This window comes from Falco cherrug, chromosome 9, assembly GCF_023634085.1.
Source record: "Falco cherrug isolate bFalChe1 chromosome 9, bFalChe1.pri, whole genome shotgun sequence".
Classification (NCBI taxonomy): domain Eukaryota; kingdom Metazoa; phylum Chordata; class Aves; order Falconiformes; family Falconidae; genus Falco; species Falco cherrug.
In genome coordinates, this window is record NC_073705.1 from 46567373 (window position 1) to 46582632 (window position 15260).

The 15260-nt window shown below is 41.1% G+C and overlaps 2 protein-coding genes across 10 annotated transcripts in view; both read right to left on the reverse strand.

The window, feature by feature from the left end:
- Window positions 1–11481, reverse strand: part of LOC102047611 (pulmonary surfactant-associated protein A1-like) — a 34612-nt gene extending 23131 nt beyond the window's left edge. For 2 of the 9 annotated variants that reach the window (XM_027817227.2, XM_027817222.2), the window contains exons 1-3: window positions 9598–11481; window positions 9004–9154; window positions 8205–8282 (exon numbers count right to left, since the gene is read on the reverse strand). The gene's annotated coding sequence lies outside the window, so the exon portion shown is untranslated. Of the gene's footprint in view, window positions 1–8204; window positions 8333–9003; window positions 9155–9597 lie in introns of those variants that run through there. The other 7 variants (XM_027817228.2, XM_027817224.2, XM_055720881.1 and 4 more) reach the window with 5 other exon arrangements.
- Window positions 1354–8195, reverse strand: SFTPD (surfactant protein D). The gene is given in 5 exon segments (XM_027797234.2): window positions 1354–1541; window positions 1544–1809; window positions 3526–3618; window positions 4216–4308; window positions 5675–8195. Coding segments are annotated over 5 exon segments (903 nt in total). The 5' UTR covers window positions 5938–8195.
- Window positions 11482–15260: the final 3779 nt, after the last annotated feature.

The following is a 15260-nucleotide window of genomic DNA, read 5'->3' on the forward strand; positions in this document are numbered from 1 at the left end:
TGGTGCAAAGAAAAGAAATGTCCTTACTCACAAAGACAGACATTGACTTAGGCAATGAAAAGAACCAGCTATAAAACAGATGAGCTGGGCACCAAATGCCCCTCTGTAAAGATATGTTGTTCCATAGGTCCACATACCTGGCCAGTGTAGGCACAACCTTTCTTGTCATAGAGGAACTTTGCTTCCCTGTCTTTAAGTGGAAGAGGAATTGAAAATGTTCTATTCTCCCATGGTCAAAAACTTAAAGCCTGCATGTAAACATTGTTCTTAATTGGCAAACTTCTGGTGTTAGGCTTTGTTGTCACGGTATTCACCTAATCCTAATTAATCCAGTCTGTGGGTCACCTTTTTGCAGTTCACTCGAGGGGAAAGAAGCTCTCATCAAGAAAATCATACAAAGGTATGGTATCACTTCTCTCACATTAAGGACCTATTCACATAAATTAACATTAATAAACATTTTGCTGTTTTTCTGCATGAGCTAAATTCCACTTGGAGTACACTTCACCAGTGGGCTCTTGTGTTTAAGACAAAATTTTTCTGCTTTCTATTGAATATGTCTTGATCTATATGTCCTGTACTTCAAACGATGCTTATAGATTGCCAAAAAAAGATCTTGTTCTCTTGTGGTTGTTCCACTGCACATAAAGCAACCTGGCTGGGCATTTTACTCTTTTATTCCTCTTTGTAGTTACAGCACACTTCATTTTCCTATCACATGGAGAAAAAAAAAGCAAGAAAACAGCTGAAACTTCAAAAAAGAAATTATCTGCATTGCAGTAACCACTTGTGTGCAACAGACCTCTGTATCCAGATGACAAATACCACTCTAGGCTTTAAGTGACCATTATCAGTGAATTTGCAAACTACAGTAAAAGCATACTAGGAACAAAGTCATCATCAAATACTGAAGTAATATAGGACTGTATGCACTGTCCACTCTTTACATGATAAAAGAATGTATCGGATGCAACATGTGGAGAGTAATCTCTCCAAGTTTACAGCTCAGCTCAAAGACAGAATATATTAAAAAAAATCATTAACTTTGAAGGTTATTTAAAAATGCTTCCCTCACACTGCATTTATGGGGAACTCATAGGAAGATATAACAACCAGCCTGCCGAGCGTGCTATAACTTATTAACCTTAGGACCACTATGATAAATGCAATCTAATTCATAATAATTGAAAAAAATTAAATCTCTATTTTACTTCGAGATTGAAAACTGAATGTGAAAAAGAAAACAATTATAAATACACTCAGGCTCTGTTTACTCCAGGCCACCTTTTTGGGAAGACACTTCTATATCAGCCACATAATTGAGAACAAAAACTTTGGGTTTTCTTCGATTCATCAGCTCAAGAATTCACAAATAATTAAGGCACGAGAATTTGGACAATTAATATAATTACATTTGCTGGGGTCTTGTACTACCGCACCGTCTTAAGTTTTCAGGTGATTTGGTTCTCCAGCATTCCAGTGTCTGTAAACTACAGCCCCTCCATTCATATACACAAACCTGCCTTCAGTCTGTTCATCAGTATCCCTATATGAGCCTGCTGTGAAGGTCTTAGTAAGTCTTTTAAAGCTGTATTCTCAGCCTCTTTCCTAGCACAGGCAAGTGCACTTCCAGCTTTTGCACAAAGGGATTTTCCCTTGTCAAAAGTATCTTCTTTTCCAGCTGAGAAAAATATTTTTTGCCAATACTCCTGATGGTCTTTCAAATCAAAGCTAGAAACAAAAGTGAACATAATGGTATTGTACCAAAAACTGAGCTTGCTATAGTTATTTACCCATATCACAATTGTACTTCAGAAGTAGCTACTACCAGCTGCAAACAGACTATTGAAGGAGTAGGTGGAACCCAGCAGAAGTTAAACAAAATAGACACCTGAAAATATCAAGCCCACACTTCAAGAAAACTGGAGTTTCCCAGGAAACTGGATCACAAGTCGCGTTCTCATGTTTTCCATCTCCAGCTCATATCTTATCACAGCTCTCGAATTAGGATCTGAAAGAATTCAAGCCCAGATTGCGAGCATGACAAAATAGCTTGCCAGGTTTCAATGCAAAAATCACAGATCCGTTAAAATCATACAAAGGAACAGAGCTGCAGTTAGATCTTCTGTACTCATCAGCTTTGTCACAGGAACCGAAGCTGAGGGGCTGTAATGGAGTTCAGGGCTTGAGCAACAGAGTAGAAAGAGGAGACATAGGGACAGTGTTAGTGAGCCTGGGAAGCTATTTCTCCAGGAAATACGAATTATCTTAGGAGAAGCAGGAATATATAGCTCATGTGCTTGACAAGCTTTCATGAAAAGCCAATGGAAAGTGAAGCTCCTGTTAATTTAGCAGCTGTCTTTAATGGGCAAATTGTTTCTTGTTATTGTCTTGAAGTTTTTGGGATTGGTGTGAAGGAAGTCTCCCACCTTATAACAATGACGCAAAAACTGGGACATATGCAGTGCTAACTTTTCCCCCAACACTGTGGGAATGGTACCAGTACAATGCTCCTGTGGGCAGGGAACCTGCTGCCCTTCCGTGCTGGGTACAACCTCCACGATGGCTTCAGACACCCTGTTCTAGGGCACTGATACATCAACGCCGGACAAGAGGGAGCTACCTGAAGAGGTTACAGCTACCAGCTGCTCAGCTTCTCTGTGCTCTTCAGTTTCTTGCCCCAGTTTCATGTTAACTTTCAGGCTTTACACACAACTATAGCTACAACGTTGTGCTTTCTCCAGGGAATACGCCCCCTCGGAAGGAGGGCCAGCGGGTGGTGGGGAGCTATATGGCTTTATCCTGCTAACGCTCATGATGTGGTAAATTGCACCCTGTATCATTTCCTCCCAGGTTAATTTAAAAACAGTGATGGACTTTGTGCTTTTCCTAATGTGGAAATAATATATAAATGCATAATTTATATATATAAAGCACCTATCACCATACTGATAAACATTCTTTGGAACCACTCTTGACAGCAGAGGTAAGAACAGGAGTCAGTCTGTTAGTACCTCAGCATATTTGCTTCCAACCAATTTAAAAAAAAAAAAAAAAAAAAAGCCATAAGACTTTCTATCAGGACTAGTAGTGCACTGACCAGACATTCTTTGAAAGTTTTCACACCGTATCTCTTGAGAAATTGCTTGCAGCCAGGCCCAGGCAGACAACATCCCAATCCATGCCTACTGCTAGAAAGTTATCTAGAACTGAGGCAAGAAAAATAAATGTAATGTGATGCTTAAAGCATAAGCACCTGGAGGACAGTAGCTGATCCTGCAGTCCATGTAAGGAAGCCCCTGCCCTGTGTGTTGGCAAAGTGGTCCTTAAAGTTTGGCAGGTCAGTCAGTTCAGGAAGGATGTACTCAGTGAGACAGCATTTCATTAATGACCATCTCCCATGAGCAACACAAGAGAAATGTGTAACATATGTTTCAACCTCCTGTTTTCCACCCCTTCCCCAGCACAAACATGTCCATCATTTCAACAGGCCAAAAAGAAAACTAATCAGTGGTCGGACCCTACCTTTTTGATATCGGTCTAATCCAGCCTCCAAACCCCTGTATTTTTGTTTCCAAAGCAGTTACTTGTCTCTGCAGGTCATCGGCTATTACAATTAGGAGTTAAGGGTGGTTTTTTAGTAATTTATAGTAAAAAAAATGACTCAGAACAACTGTCTCAGAGATGCTTAGCTCTCTGTAACCTGATGCTATGCGAGCGTGCTGTTTGGTTTCCAGAGCAGAATCCACAGGCAGAGTTGTTCCATGGGAATTTGTCCCACTGGCAGAGCCTTATCCCTGACCGGGATGAATGTTCAGGTGGGCTTTGAATTCTCAGGACTGCCAAGGTCATGTTCTATTCAGAGAGAAAAGCCCAGTTCTCAAAGGCAAAACGCACATGAAAACATAATTAAAGTTGAAGTAAAAAACACATGAACAACAGGCAGAGAATGAAAGAAAAAATGCTGCTTATGATTTGAAATAGAGGCTTTGTTATTTCACTCACAGGCAGCAATGAAATAGGGACTCATGGCAGACACTTTCCCCCCCCAGTTATGATGGTCAACTCATCTGCTATGGAACAGATTGTTTACCTTGCTGCTCCTCACACCTCTGAAAATCATGCCTCTCCTCAAAAGATAATATAACACAAATATTTTTTTGGAAAATACATTAAAGCGTTGAAAACCAAATTATAAAAACATGAGAAATTTATTTCATACTTCCATGGTCTCCCTTTTCTCCTTATGGTCCTAAATGTCCTTTTATTCCTAGAGGTCCTACTTCTCTAAAGAAATGCTGTAGACCTCTCAATTCTTCTAGAGTCTGATCTAAAATAAAAAAAAATAAAATAAATGTTTTGTAAGTTTTTCACCCACTCTGTTTTCTTAGTGCTTAGAGAGAGTAGAAAACACTGACTCCTTCCCTCCTCAGCAAAAAAAAAACCCCAACAACCCAAACATCCAGCTCTGGAAAATTGAACTGTTCCTGTGGAAAGCTTAATTTTCTAGGAAATGCCTTACTTTGATGAAAAAAATCTTTACTACACCTACATATGGCACTGAAAATCCAATGAAATAAATGCTGTCTCATGTTATTGCAGAGGCACCCATGCTCTAAAACCAGAAAGCCAATATACCTCAGCTGCAATCCAATCACACATCACAGTATATGATCTAGCAAATGAGCTAAATCATAAGACTAAGGATGCCTCCTGAAGCAGTTTGTTGAAACAGATAGTGCTGGCTTTACTTATGTCGACCATGAAATTGCAGAAGGCATGCTGAGGGTATGTGGACCAGAAAATGTCTATACGGAATATCAATATAGGTCACAGTTCACATCAAGTGGTAGTGATAATGATGGGAGTGTGCTTGCAGGTTGAAAAGCAGTTATCTAATTCCAGGATGTGTGGCATACATATAACAACGCAGACAGCATACTGTGAGAAAGTATACAATTCCATATGTACTTAGTGTTTGGACAGAAACGATGATTTGGCAACTTGGGAGAGCAGGTGACAAGATGTGTGGTATACACATTACGACAGACGGGACACTGTGAGAAAGTGTACGATTCCACATGTACTTATTAAGTGTGGACAGAAACGACGATTTGGCAACTAGGGAGAGCAGGTGATTTGGTTCTACCACATGACAGAAAGCACTTGCTGTTCTATTTGCTGTTTGCAGCAGTGCATGAAAAAAGTTACCTAACTGACAAATCATGCCTTGGGGGAATTCTGTTGCTGGGACTCAGCGAGTATGGAGCAATCAAGTTATGGTCATCAGATTAGCAGCCAACTCTCGCAAGCGTGATTTCTGGTTTTGAGAGCTGGCCCCTGGAAAGAAAAAGCAATAATCATTTAGTAGGGTATCGCAGGGAACTCTCTGATTCAGAGTACAAATGGTACAATCAGATTAAAGTCTCATTACGTCTCTGTTTTATGGGCTGCTGAGAAAATGTATTGTGTATTTTTATTTATTAAAAGCCAAGTATCTAGAGGAGCATTACAAATGCAGAAAGCATTTTTTAGCTACAGAGCCTGCAAAAGGTTAATGGAGCAGAAGGAAAGGAGAGCAGTAAAAAGACAAAATGAAAGAACAAAGGAGGCGTGAAAGAAGACTAAAGGGAGGATGATAAGGAGTGTCAAACCCACAGTATTGCTAAACGGCCATAGTCCGGTACCTGGTTCTCCCTTTTCACCTTTGGGACCATCTCTTCCATCTCTGCCAGGCAAGCCATTGACTGCAGGAGCACTGCGCTGAAGTACTGGGCAGCAATACATGTTCTCTTTGTGTTTATCTGTGCTAACTGAACCTGTTACCATCAACAGTGAAAGCCAAAGCACTGAGGTATCGAAAGGCTGAAGAAGAGTCATTGCCAAGTCCACAGATCTGTGACAAGTCAAGCAGAGTAATTTCATGAATCTCTCCATTTACATCTATTTAAAGTGCTGCCTAGGAAAGCGCTGCCTGCATTGCCTAGGAAATACACTCCTGTCTTCAGGCAAAAGACCAAGAAGAAGGGATAATGTCTGAACCATTTTGTCTAGCCTCTGATTGTACCTTTACAAATGGAAAGCAGAAGACAAACAACCAAGCTTATAAGAATCTGAAAATCTCAAGTTGTAATGAAAATACCTCCTATAGCAATAGTCATCAATCTCACTGTGCTGTAAATCCATTCCAGTGTTTTCTTCATTGTATGTCTAAATTTAAAGCACTTCTCTTCATGCTAAATTACTTATTTGATATTCCAGTTTGGGATGAATCCTGAACTCTCCAGCTGCTCTATTTCTGCTGCCACTATTCTTTCCACAGCTATCAGGATGGCTGTATGCCTAAGCTTAGAGTGGTTAAGTTGTTTCTCTTGATAGCATCTCCACTACTAGCAAACACCAGGAGCTTAAGGGACAAAAAGCTTAAGTGTGTTTAAGCAGCAATGATCTGATTGCCTCCCAATTTCTCCTTTCAGACCTTGCATGTTAGAAGACAGATTTCTTCCTCAGCCTTACACCTCAGAGCCGAAGTCCTCTTGCATCCCAGATCTGCAATACTTTGCTGCCCTCTCTGAGCAGAACAGTAACAGGCATTAATATCGTAAAGTAAAGCTCCGTGTGATGTTCTGACAAGTTGCACCACAGCAGCTTGGGTTTTGTCCTTCATTTTAGTATGAGGGTCAGATTTGATGCAACCATGTCCCATGTATTCTGTGTTTAACTGGAAGAAAAACCAAAATGAAGCTACACAGACATGAGCTGACAAACTTTTATAGTAAATAAGCCACATTCCTAGGTGAATTTGCCTTATTTTTCTCCCAGATCTACCAGTCAAAATGAGAAACAAGTGTAAGGAAGCATCATTTGGTTGTCAGATTGGGTTAAAGAAAAAAAATGGAATCCAGCATGAATTTTGCTAGTCACCTCAATTATTTCTCTTTCTTCTAAGCTTCAAAAAAGATTACCCACAGAGAGCAGCTTCCCCGTCACATTTCATCTGATAAAGTACGATATAAGGTATAATCACTAGCATATTACGGTGAGAATATTATCATTAGGATAAAAAACAGTTTTAAAAGCACCACTTTTCTATATGCTCCTTTGTGCTTCCTCCATTAGGCTCACGTTGTAATTTGGGGCAATGGCATACAATTAAAAAAAATAAGGAAAAGTATTTAGCTAATATAACTAAGTTTGAATCCTGGTTTATATTTCTTATCCAGCTTCCTGGTCTCAAGCCAGTTCTTAACAGCCCTCTAAGGACTTCCTGATGTGAATTTTTATACTATGTCAATTATCCAATACTGGGGAAGTTGACATTGCTGCTGTCTCCCATGAAGGCAGCAAGACAAAGCTCAACACAGTGGCACAATAAAAGAAAACTTGAAAATAAAAAAAAAAATTAAGCTCTCAGAGAAGCCTGCTCCCTGCAGAGATTCAGCCTCACACAAACCTTTGTTGGTTTTGCCTGTCAGGAGCTAGGATCTGTTTACCTCCAAAGTTTCCCAAGTTGACTGCCCCAATCCTTTATTCCAGGAGAGCCAAAGTGCCTGTTTACCTTTGGCAAATTGGTGGCAGGGTTTCCTAGCAGTGTAATCGCTTCCCAATGAGACTAACTATAGTTTGTACCAACAATGCTTTAGATAAAAAAGCAAAATGTTCCAAATTTGTAACAAAAAATGGAGTAAATCTTAGGGAGCTAACACAGAAAAAGCAGGTTTTGCAATCCATATTTATGTTTAGAAAAGGTGGAGAATCCCACATGAAGAATCCCACTGAGTGTGGGTGCAATTTCAGCCCTCAGGTCCCAAGGCTTGCACAGTTTCAGACTTTCTGAGTGGAGATCAGAATTAGGTCTTGAAAGATGATGTGAGACTTTTATATTTAGGATATAGTTAATTCTGGAAGTTCCTAATTAAAGACAAAGATCTCTGGTAATTCTTTTCTTCCTCCATAAAAAGTGCTTTAGGACACAATTCACTTGATGCAGGTAACAGCAGAGAAGGGATCCTGCAAGAGGCAACAGGGATTCCTTGTTCCACATCGAGTCTTGGAGGTGACAGCTCTCAGTCCTTAACCTGAACCCTTAGAGTCTGACAGCGTAGGACAGCTCTACTAAGTCAAGTACTAGGGAAACAGCTCCTCAAAAGCAGATTATGCAGAGAATAGTCAGGGACAGAACACTGTTAAACTGATAAGATTACCTCCTGCTAAGAGTCCTCAGCTTGCTGCGCTCCAGTGGGGCAGCCGGCAAAAGTCCTTTTGAACGAGCATGCCTGCACCTGCAACGGTTGCATGGCCTCAGTGTGGTCAAATTGTCACAGCCAAAGAGATTTTTACTTGCCAGCACCTTTACTTGATCATTACACAGTGAAACTCTTACTGCACCACTGGCTTCCCTGACAGCCAGCACAATAGGATGCAGGAGAGAAGAAACGGAACAGAAACCTGCTGGATTTTGACCATGAGGATGAGCCCACCAAGAGGGAAAAAAAAAAAAAATCCCCTAAATTTCTACTAAAAGCTGTAATTTTGTGCTTTATTTTGGGAAGAGGTTGCTTACTGGCTTATCTCTGTCTTGCACAATCTTAACGATTGCCTACCTCAATCTTACCACCCCTATTTACAGGTACTGCATATGACATTTTCAGAGGGAGCCCTTTGCTCTTTGCCTGGCCTTGGACAGACATTGGCTGTGTTACAGTACAAATGAACAACCAAAAAATCAGAACAACTGCAGGCACTGAAAGTTGTGACTGTAAGGTTTTTTCCTTTATTCAGTCAATGGATTAATTTTTTAATAACCTAGGAGAGAGAAGGATATTTGAGGCTTGCCTGACTGCAGTGACTGCCTTTCCTGCAATATATTCTGAATTATCTGTGGAAAACACCCGTCCAACTCACACACACACACTTTTATGTTTGAAAATAGGATACGGAATTTGGAAAAAAACAACATGGGGTGAACGAATATAGCTTTAAACTTTAAAGTAAATCACTTACTACTTGTCTTCCTATAATGCCAGTGATACAGTTAGTGGTTAGAATAAACTTCTCAGTAGAGCTTGTACTGTCCAGCTGGCTCCGGTACTACTGTGTGGACATGAAAAATACAGTAGCGAGAACAGTGTGTGGGATGTTGCCATGGGTAGCTCTGCAAAATTAATAACATAAAATATAACGCTGAGAAAGGGATGTCTCAGGCAATTCTGCTTGCAGAAAATTTCACTACCCAGTGGAAGGTCTGTTAGATGCCTCCAGCTGCAAAACACAATTCAAACTCTCCATCCCTGCAGCAGTGTCAGGAGTGATTTTGTTTCCAAGATCCCATTTCTTGGGCTGTTGTTCTCTGATATGGTGGTATCAGATAGAGAGGTTGTAGGCTGTCAGGCTGCCTTTGTATCTTTCCTGTTTAGGAGCTAGAATAAATTTCGTCTCAGTAGAAAGAAAATGAAAACATCAGTTCAGAGCAGTGCTATTTGTCAGCCATGATTTGATAAAAACATTGCAGAGCCAACATCATTAAAAAGAGATTTGGAACTAGAGATCTATTTATTTATTTATTTTTAAATAGGAAGCTGAAATTTTCACACTGACCTTTGCTGTTTTGGCCAAGAACCAAATATGGTGTCTATATGCTGTCGGCACATGGAATCCAGGGCTCGACTTGTAACCTTGTAGCCCACAAAAATGTCTGGCTTGTTGAATGTCTGTTGAACTTCCCTGAAGGTTGCTCGCCTGCAAAAGCAGAAGTATAAAGCAGATAGGATTCTCAGCAGTTTCCCCAGCCCTAGGTTCTCACCTGGTCAGGACACCGTCTTGAAGCATTATCACACAGTAGAAACGGTACTAAGCTGTGGCAAACCCGGCATGTTTATTTGTAGTATCCAAATCCACAAGACCATTGCATCAAGTAACCAACCAAGTGACCTCCGTCAAGTAACAAACAAAAATGATAAGGGTAGGTGGCTTAGTATTCCCAAATTATTAAATGTCTTTCTTTACTAGATTTGTAATTTCATTTTCTATCTCCTTATTTCTATACAGCCTACCCTTTTTTTCCAGAATTATTTGGTTCTCCCGATTCCCAGTTTGAGTATCGAGTGCCTCACTGTATAGATCCTTGAATGCACCTTCTTTCTGCATATTGTTCATTTGGGGGAATGGTCTTATGTCTGGCTGCTCTTTGATATATGGTGCAGCTCTCTGCAGTTTTCCTTGGAGAAGCAAGCAGCTCAGCACGTGAGAACATTTGGCTTTTGAAGTTTCAGACTTGCCTTTGGAGCCATCAGTTTTGAGTATTCTTCACCAGCAGCAGTATCGTGTGGGAATAACAGAAGTGGGAGCTATATCCAATTATTTTCATCACAGCATAGCAGGGTGACAGTTTCTAGACACTTGCAAAAGAATCTATGGCTAAAGCAGTGGGTAGATATGCACAGCTAGCTCATTGATTCACTTTGATGTCAGACCAACAGAGCGCTCTTATCCCCAAACCAGGAGTTTACAAAGCATTTCAAACTTTTCATTGAGACAACTAGAGTCAGGATTAAAGACTTTTGAAGAACAAAACCCTAGGAATAACCTTGTTTCAGAAGAACCTCAGACCGGGCATTATGGAGCACCATTCTTAATAGGTGCTCATACAGTGAGTTTAATTAGAGCTCTTAGGAAGATATAAAGTGGAAGCTGTCCTGTGTGCAGAATCTTTTTCTTCTGAATGGGTAGCAATTTATCCCTTGCCTGTGAAATCTACCGTGCCTCTGAACTTCTGCACAGTAAGAAGGATGGAGCAGAGCTGAAGCTCTTCATCTATTTCTTTTCACTTGCCAGCCTGCCACGGAGACTATGCAGATTAGCAGTTCATTCCTGTTTTGGGCTGATACCCTGAGTCAACCCTCATTAATGACAAAATCTTTGGATGTCTTGTGTCCACTCTGTATATTAAGAGCAAGATGAAAGCGTCAATTGCTTGTGAGAGAGGAGGAAATTTATATAGCAGGACACACTAGGAACGATGCCCTAGTAATAACACAGATAGGTAGAAATAGGAACAATACTGTAATTATTATTAAAGTCTCACCCTTTGTTCATGGCAGAAAATAGACAGCATAAGAATCAGCACATATAATACTCTGAGTTCATGCCTCTGTATAAAAATAAAGACCAAAATAAGCAGAGTCCAGCAAGTTTCCAGTGGACGTTAATGAGAGTCAGATAATTTTGATTTTCTGTCCTGGGCCAGACAGCTGACAAAGCAGGAGCAAAGCAGAATTTTTTACTACTTTCACTCCCTCAAAATTTAAATGACTGCATGTTCGTCCAGATCTAAGCTTATAAACCAAAACCCTATTCCTGTTTCTTATTAAAATCAGACTTTTCAGAGGTGCTGAGTCTGTACTTTGGAGTTTGCAAGACCAAGCAGATAGTCTTTGCAGAAGCTGTGAGAGAGGGAGGACAGTTCTGAAGCAGACCGGACCAAAAAAAAAAAAATAAATATCCAACCAACCTGCTGAACTCAGAGGAAGTTCTGTTTGAGATTCAGAACAAATTTTACAATTCACACAGGATTCCTCACTCGGGGTACTGACTATTAAGAACACATGCACCAAGTTTCTCCTCTTCTTTTGAACATTTGCTGACTGAGCTTTTTGTTACCTGAGCTCAAAGTGATCTGAGCTTCAAAAGCATGAGTTTTAGAAAGAAGATAACATCAAGTTGCTATTCTTACCATCCCTAGTCAGCTGTTCTGCTCATATTGTAAAAGTTTGACTTCATAGTCAAACAACTTTTGTCCTCACCATCACTCAGATTTAAGGGAATTTACCATTTGGAATGTATCTGTGTATGGGCCATCCATCAATCAGGAAGGGTTTTTATCAAGCCACCAGGCCACTTTTCACCCAGCTTTCTGTTTGACATCTGCAATGAATGCATCGGTGCAACTGGAAAACTAAGTACAGTGTAAAATCATGACATATTTACACTTTTGTATTTGAGAGCAGCTACAATCTTGCCCCAATATCAGAATAATTAGGGAGCTAGAGAGACAGAGCATTTAATGTTTTTTCCCCCCTTCAGCATATATCCATACAAAGATAAATCATAGTGCTTCACAGTAAAACCACAGCTCACACCTTGACATTTATTCACCTGTATAAAAAAATTTAAATAAATAATGCTGATGCTTACATGGCTGTGTGATGCCAAACTGTTCAGTGCTATATTACTCTGTGCAAGAAGTGGTTAACTCTTGCCATCAAAAAGTAAAAAAAACAAACCAAACCAAAAAAAAGCCATCCATACAAAGCTCAGAGAGTGCAATCTGACTATTGGCGTCTACAGACTAATGGGGATATTCTTCCCTTCATTCATCTTGGAGGAATAAGAACATCCTTAGCTCTTTTTTTTTTTTTTCCTTTGCTTTTCTTTCATCTGCTGTAAATGAAACACAAATGGAATTTGGGTTATTTTCTGTTCAGACTGCTTCAAACACAGGCATTTTTTGATGCTTAAGTGTTCATAAAACACCATGTCCGATTTCTAGCTCTTCATTCTTCCTTGATAGAAAATGCAGAATGGCATCTTTTGCCAAAGGTGGATGAGTTGATCACACTGGATCGGTCAAGTAAAGGCTTCTTGAGGGTTTTCTTCATGTTGCAACAAAAATTTGTGAAGCAAAGGCCTCTGCAAGCATGCAACACCTGAGATGCACGCATGGTTGAAGTATCAGAAGCTGTAAACACATTTTGCTTCTCAAATGCACATTGAGAAATGTTTTGTGAAGACTGAGCAGAAAAGAATCCGCATAGGAATCCCATATAGATTTAGTAATATAGGGTAGCATCCGTTTGCACTGAAAATTCTTTAATACATACAGCAAAGCCTGCAAAGCATGCTGTAGTTTCTGAGATTACCTGCTGAAATCATGGGATCAATGAAGTCCCTACAGTTTTTCATTATTTTTCTTATGTTTCAGCAGGACTTTGCATTTCTGTTTCCTAACGTTTATGATTCTAGAAAAGATTCAATGTCATTAGTAGGGTCTTCAGGACCTGCATTTGCAGGGCTGATCCATAAGTACTTAATAAGGGAAAGCACAGATGCTAACTAGGCAAGTGACAGCACAGCCAACAATGAATAAAGTGGCCTTAAGTGACCTCTGGTGGACAACAAGAACAGCGTTAAAATTGTTTGCTTCGTATTTCTCAGGAGAGTGGTTTGTCTATTTAACTAGCTTACATCCATCCAGCTGAATATTACCTAATATTATATAACAATCAAAGACATTTTCCACTTGAACCAAAAGTATTTCATGCAAAAAATTGGAAGCTAATACAGCAATGGTAAAGTTTTGAATCATGAACTTTCAAAGCCTCTGTAACAAAAGGGATTCTTGACTGTTGCAAATATACTGTTAACATTACACCACTGACAAAGCAAAGCTAAGGCAATCTTTCAGGTGATATAAAACTCACAAGCCGTTTCGAAGGGAACAGAGCACTCCTTTGAGGGCATGTCAGTCTTTCCGACACCACCAGCATTTCCCAGGCTGGGTGAGGCAGTGGAATCTGTTGCTCCCAGCACATGCAGGCTGTTGATCACAGCCACCGTACTCAATCATAAGAACTTATATAGCTATGTACTACAATAACGAATATCCCCAAGGACCTTCTCCTATTCCCAACTAGGCGTTTTTAAAGAGAACCACAGCTTTAAGAGAAAAGCTTGGGGATTCATATTGATCTCATGGCTTGAAGAGGCTTCCAACACTGGGCTTTGGGGCCCATGGTTGCAGAGTTCAGGGACAGTCTGAGAGACCACAGACTTTGTGCAGTTCCGTGTAGGACTGAAAACTCCTTTTTGGTAAACAAAAGTAATTGTTTTCCCTTCCTACTGTTTCCTCATTTCAACCTGGAGCTAAGTCTCCAACAGCTTCTCACGTGGCTTTAACAATAGACACGGGAGATGGTTTGTGGTACAGAAATAACGCTATGAAATTGTTCCCAAGGAAAACCAGTCTGTCTTGGCAACAGTTGTCCTGGCAACTAAGTCTCCTCACAGAGGATGATGGCCACTGATCCGTGGAAACCGAACCATGAGTCATTTTGCTCAGAGACCAGAGGGGCTAGGGAACACAGCCGCAGAGCCCCCACCACGTGGCTTTCCTCCGCCACTCACACCAGCAGGGAACTCCCACCAGCCAAAGAGGTTAACTGCAATTCTGCCTCTTCGACACAGATCCAGGATGTACTAATTACAAGGCATATTAATAGGCAGCAGCATCCTTACAGAAAATGTATTTTATTTTTTTTTTTTTTAGATAGTCATATTAAGGACTGGCTTAACTCTTCACCAGGAGAGGAAAATTGCACTGGAAAAATCACATCAGAACATGCCAACAGAGCCGTGACAGTACTAAGCAAAGCACAGATAAAAATGGCAGAGCACATTTCTGTCTAAGCAGCTTTTCAGAAGGCAGTGTGAAAGCTTTGAAGAGCTGTAGGTTTTTTTATTTCGTACCTTGTGTGGAGAGTGCCACGGGTGCTCCTCAGGGTTAGCACTGCTCTTGTAACTGCACAGCCCCAGACGTGAGCCCCAATGAAGCCTAAGGCTTGGAACAAGGAGCTCGGACGGTGGTCTTGTGCCTTGGAGAGCGTTCCCATGGTTCCCATGTTCAGCTCTCCCTCATTGCCTGTTATGGACTTGCTTGCTCTTTCTGCTGAAGTGGCCTTACTGCAAATTAACGTCACTCTGGGACAAAGCACATGCTGTATTAATTGCTGCTCCTTCCCCTGTACAGCATGTGCCCAGCACTCACCGACTGAAACAGAAGCACCATTTGCACACGCACGCACACAGACACACACGGTGTAAGAACACGACATTTGAAGCCTCACCTCCCAGCCAAAGCCTGCCGTTCCCTCTTCCCCTTCCATTCCCACCTCTAAGAGGCCCAAGCACCATCTGCCTCAGCACCCCCAGGAACGTCTGAAGTGTCCCACCAGGTGAGCCCCCCCTGGCCATGGAGTGGCTGTGCTGGGACAGCGGCTCTCCTTTACTGGGAGGATGAGCAGCCCTTTGGCTGCAGAGCTGGTGCTGCCCACCCAGCCCACAGACCTGCAGCACCCAAAACTCTGCCTCTTGGGTGAAGCAATGAGACAGAAAACACCCATTTCGTTTTGGTGGGCTTCTTATCTCTGAGCTGGCTGTCTCAAAGGACACGTGTGACTGGAGGCTCTGGGCAACGGAATGATGAG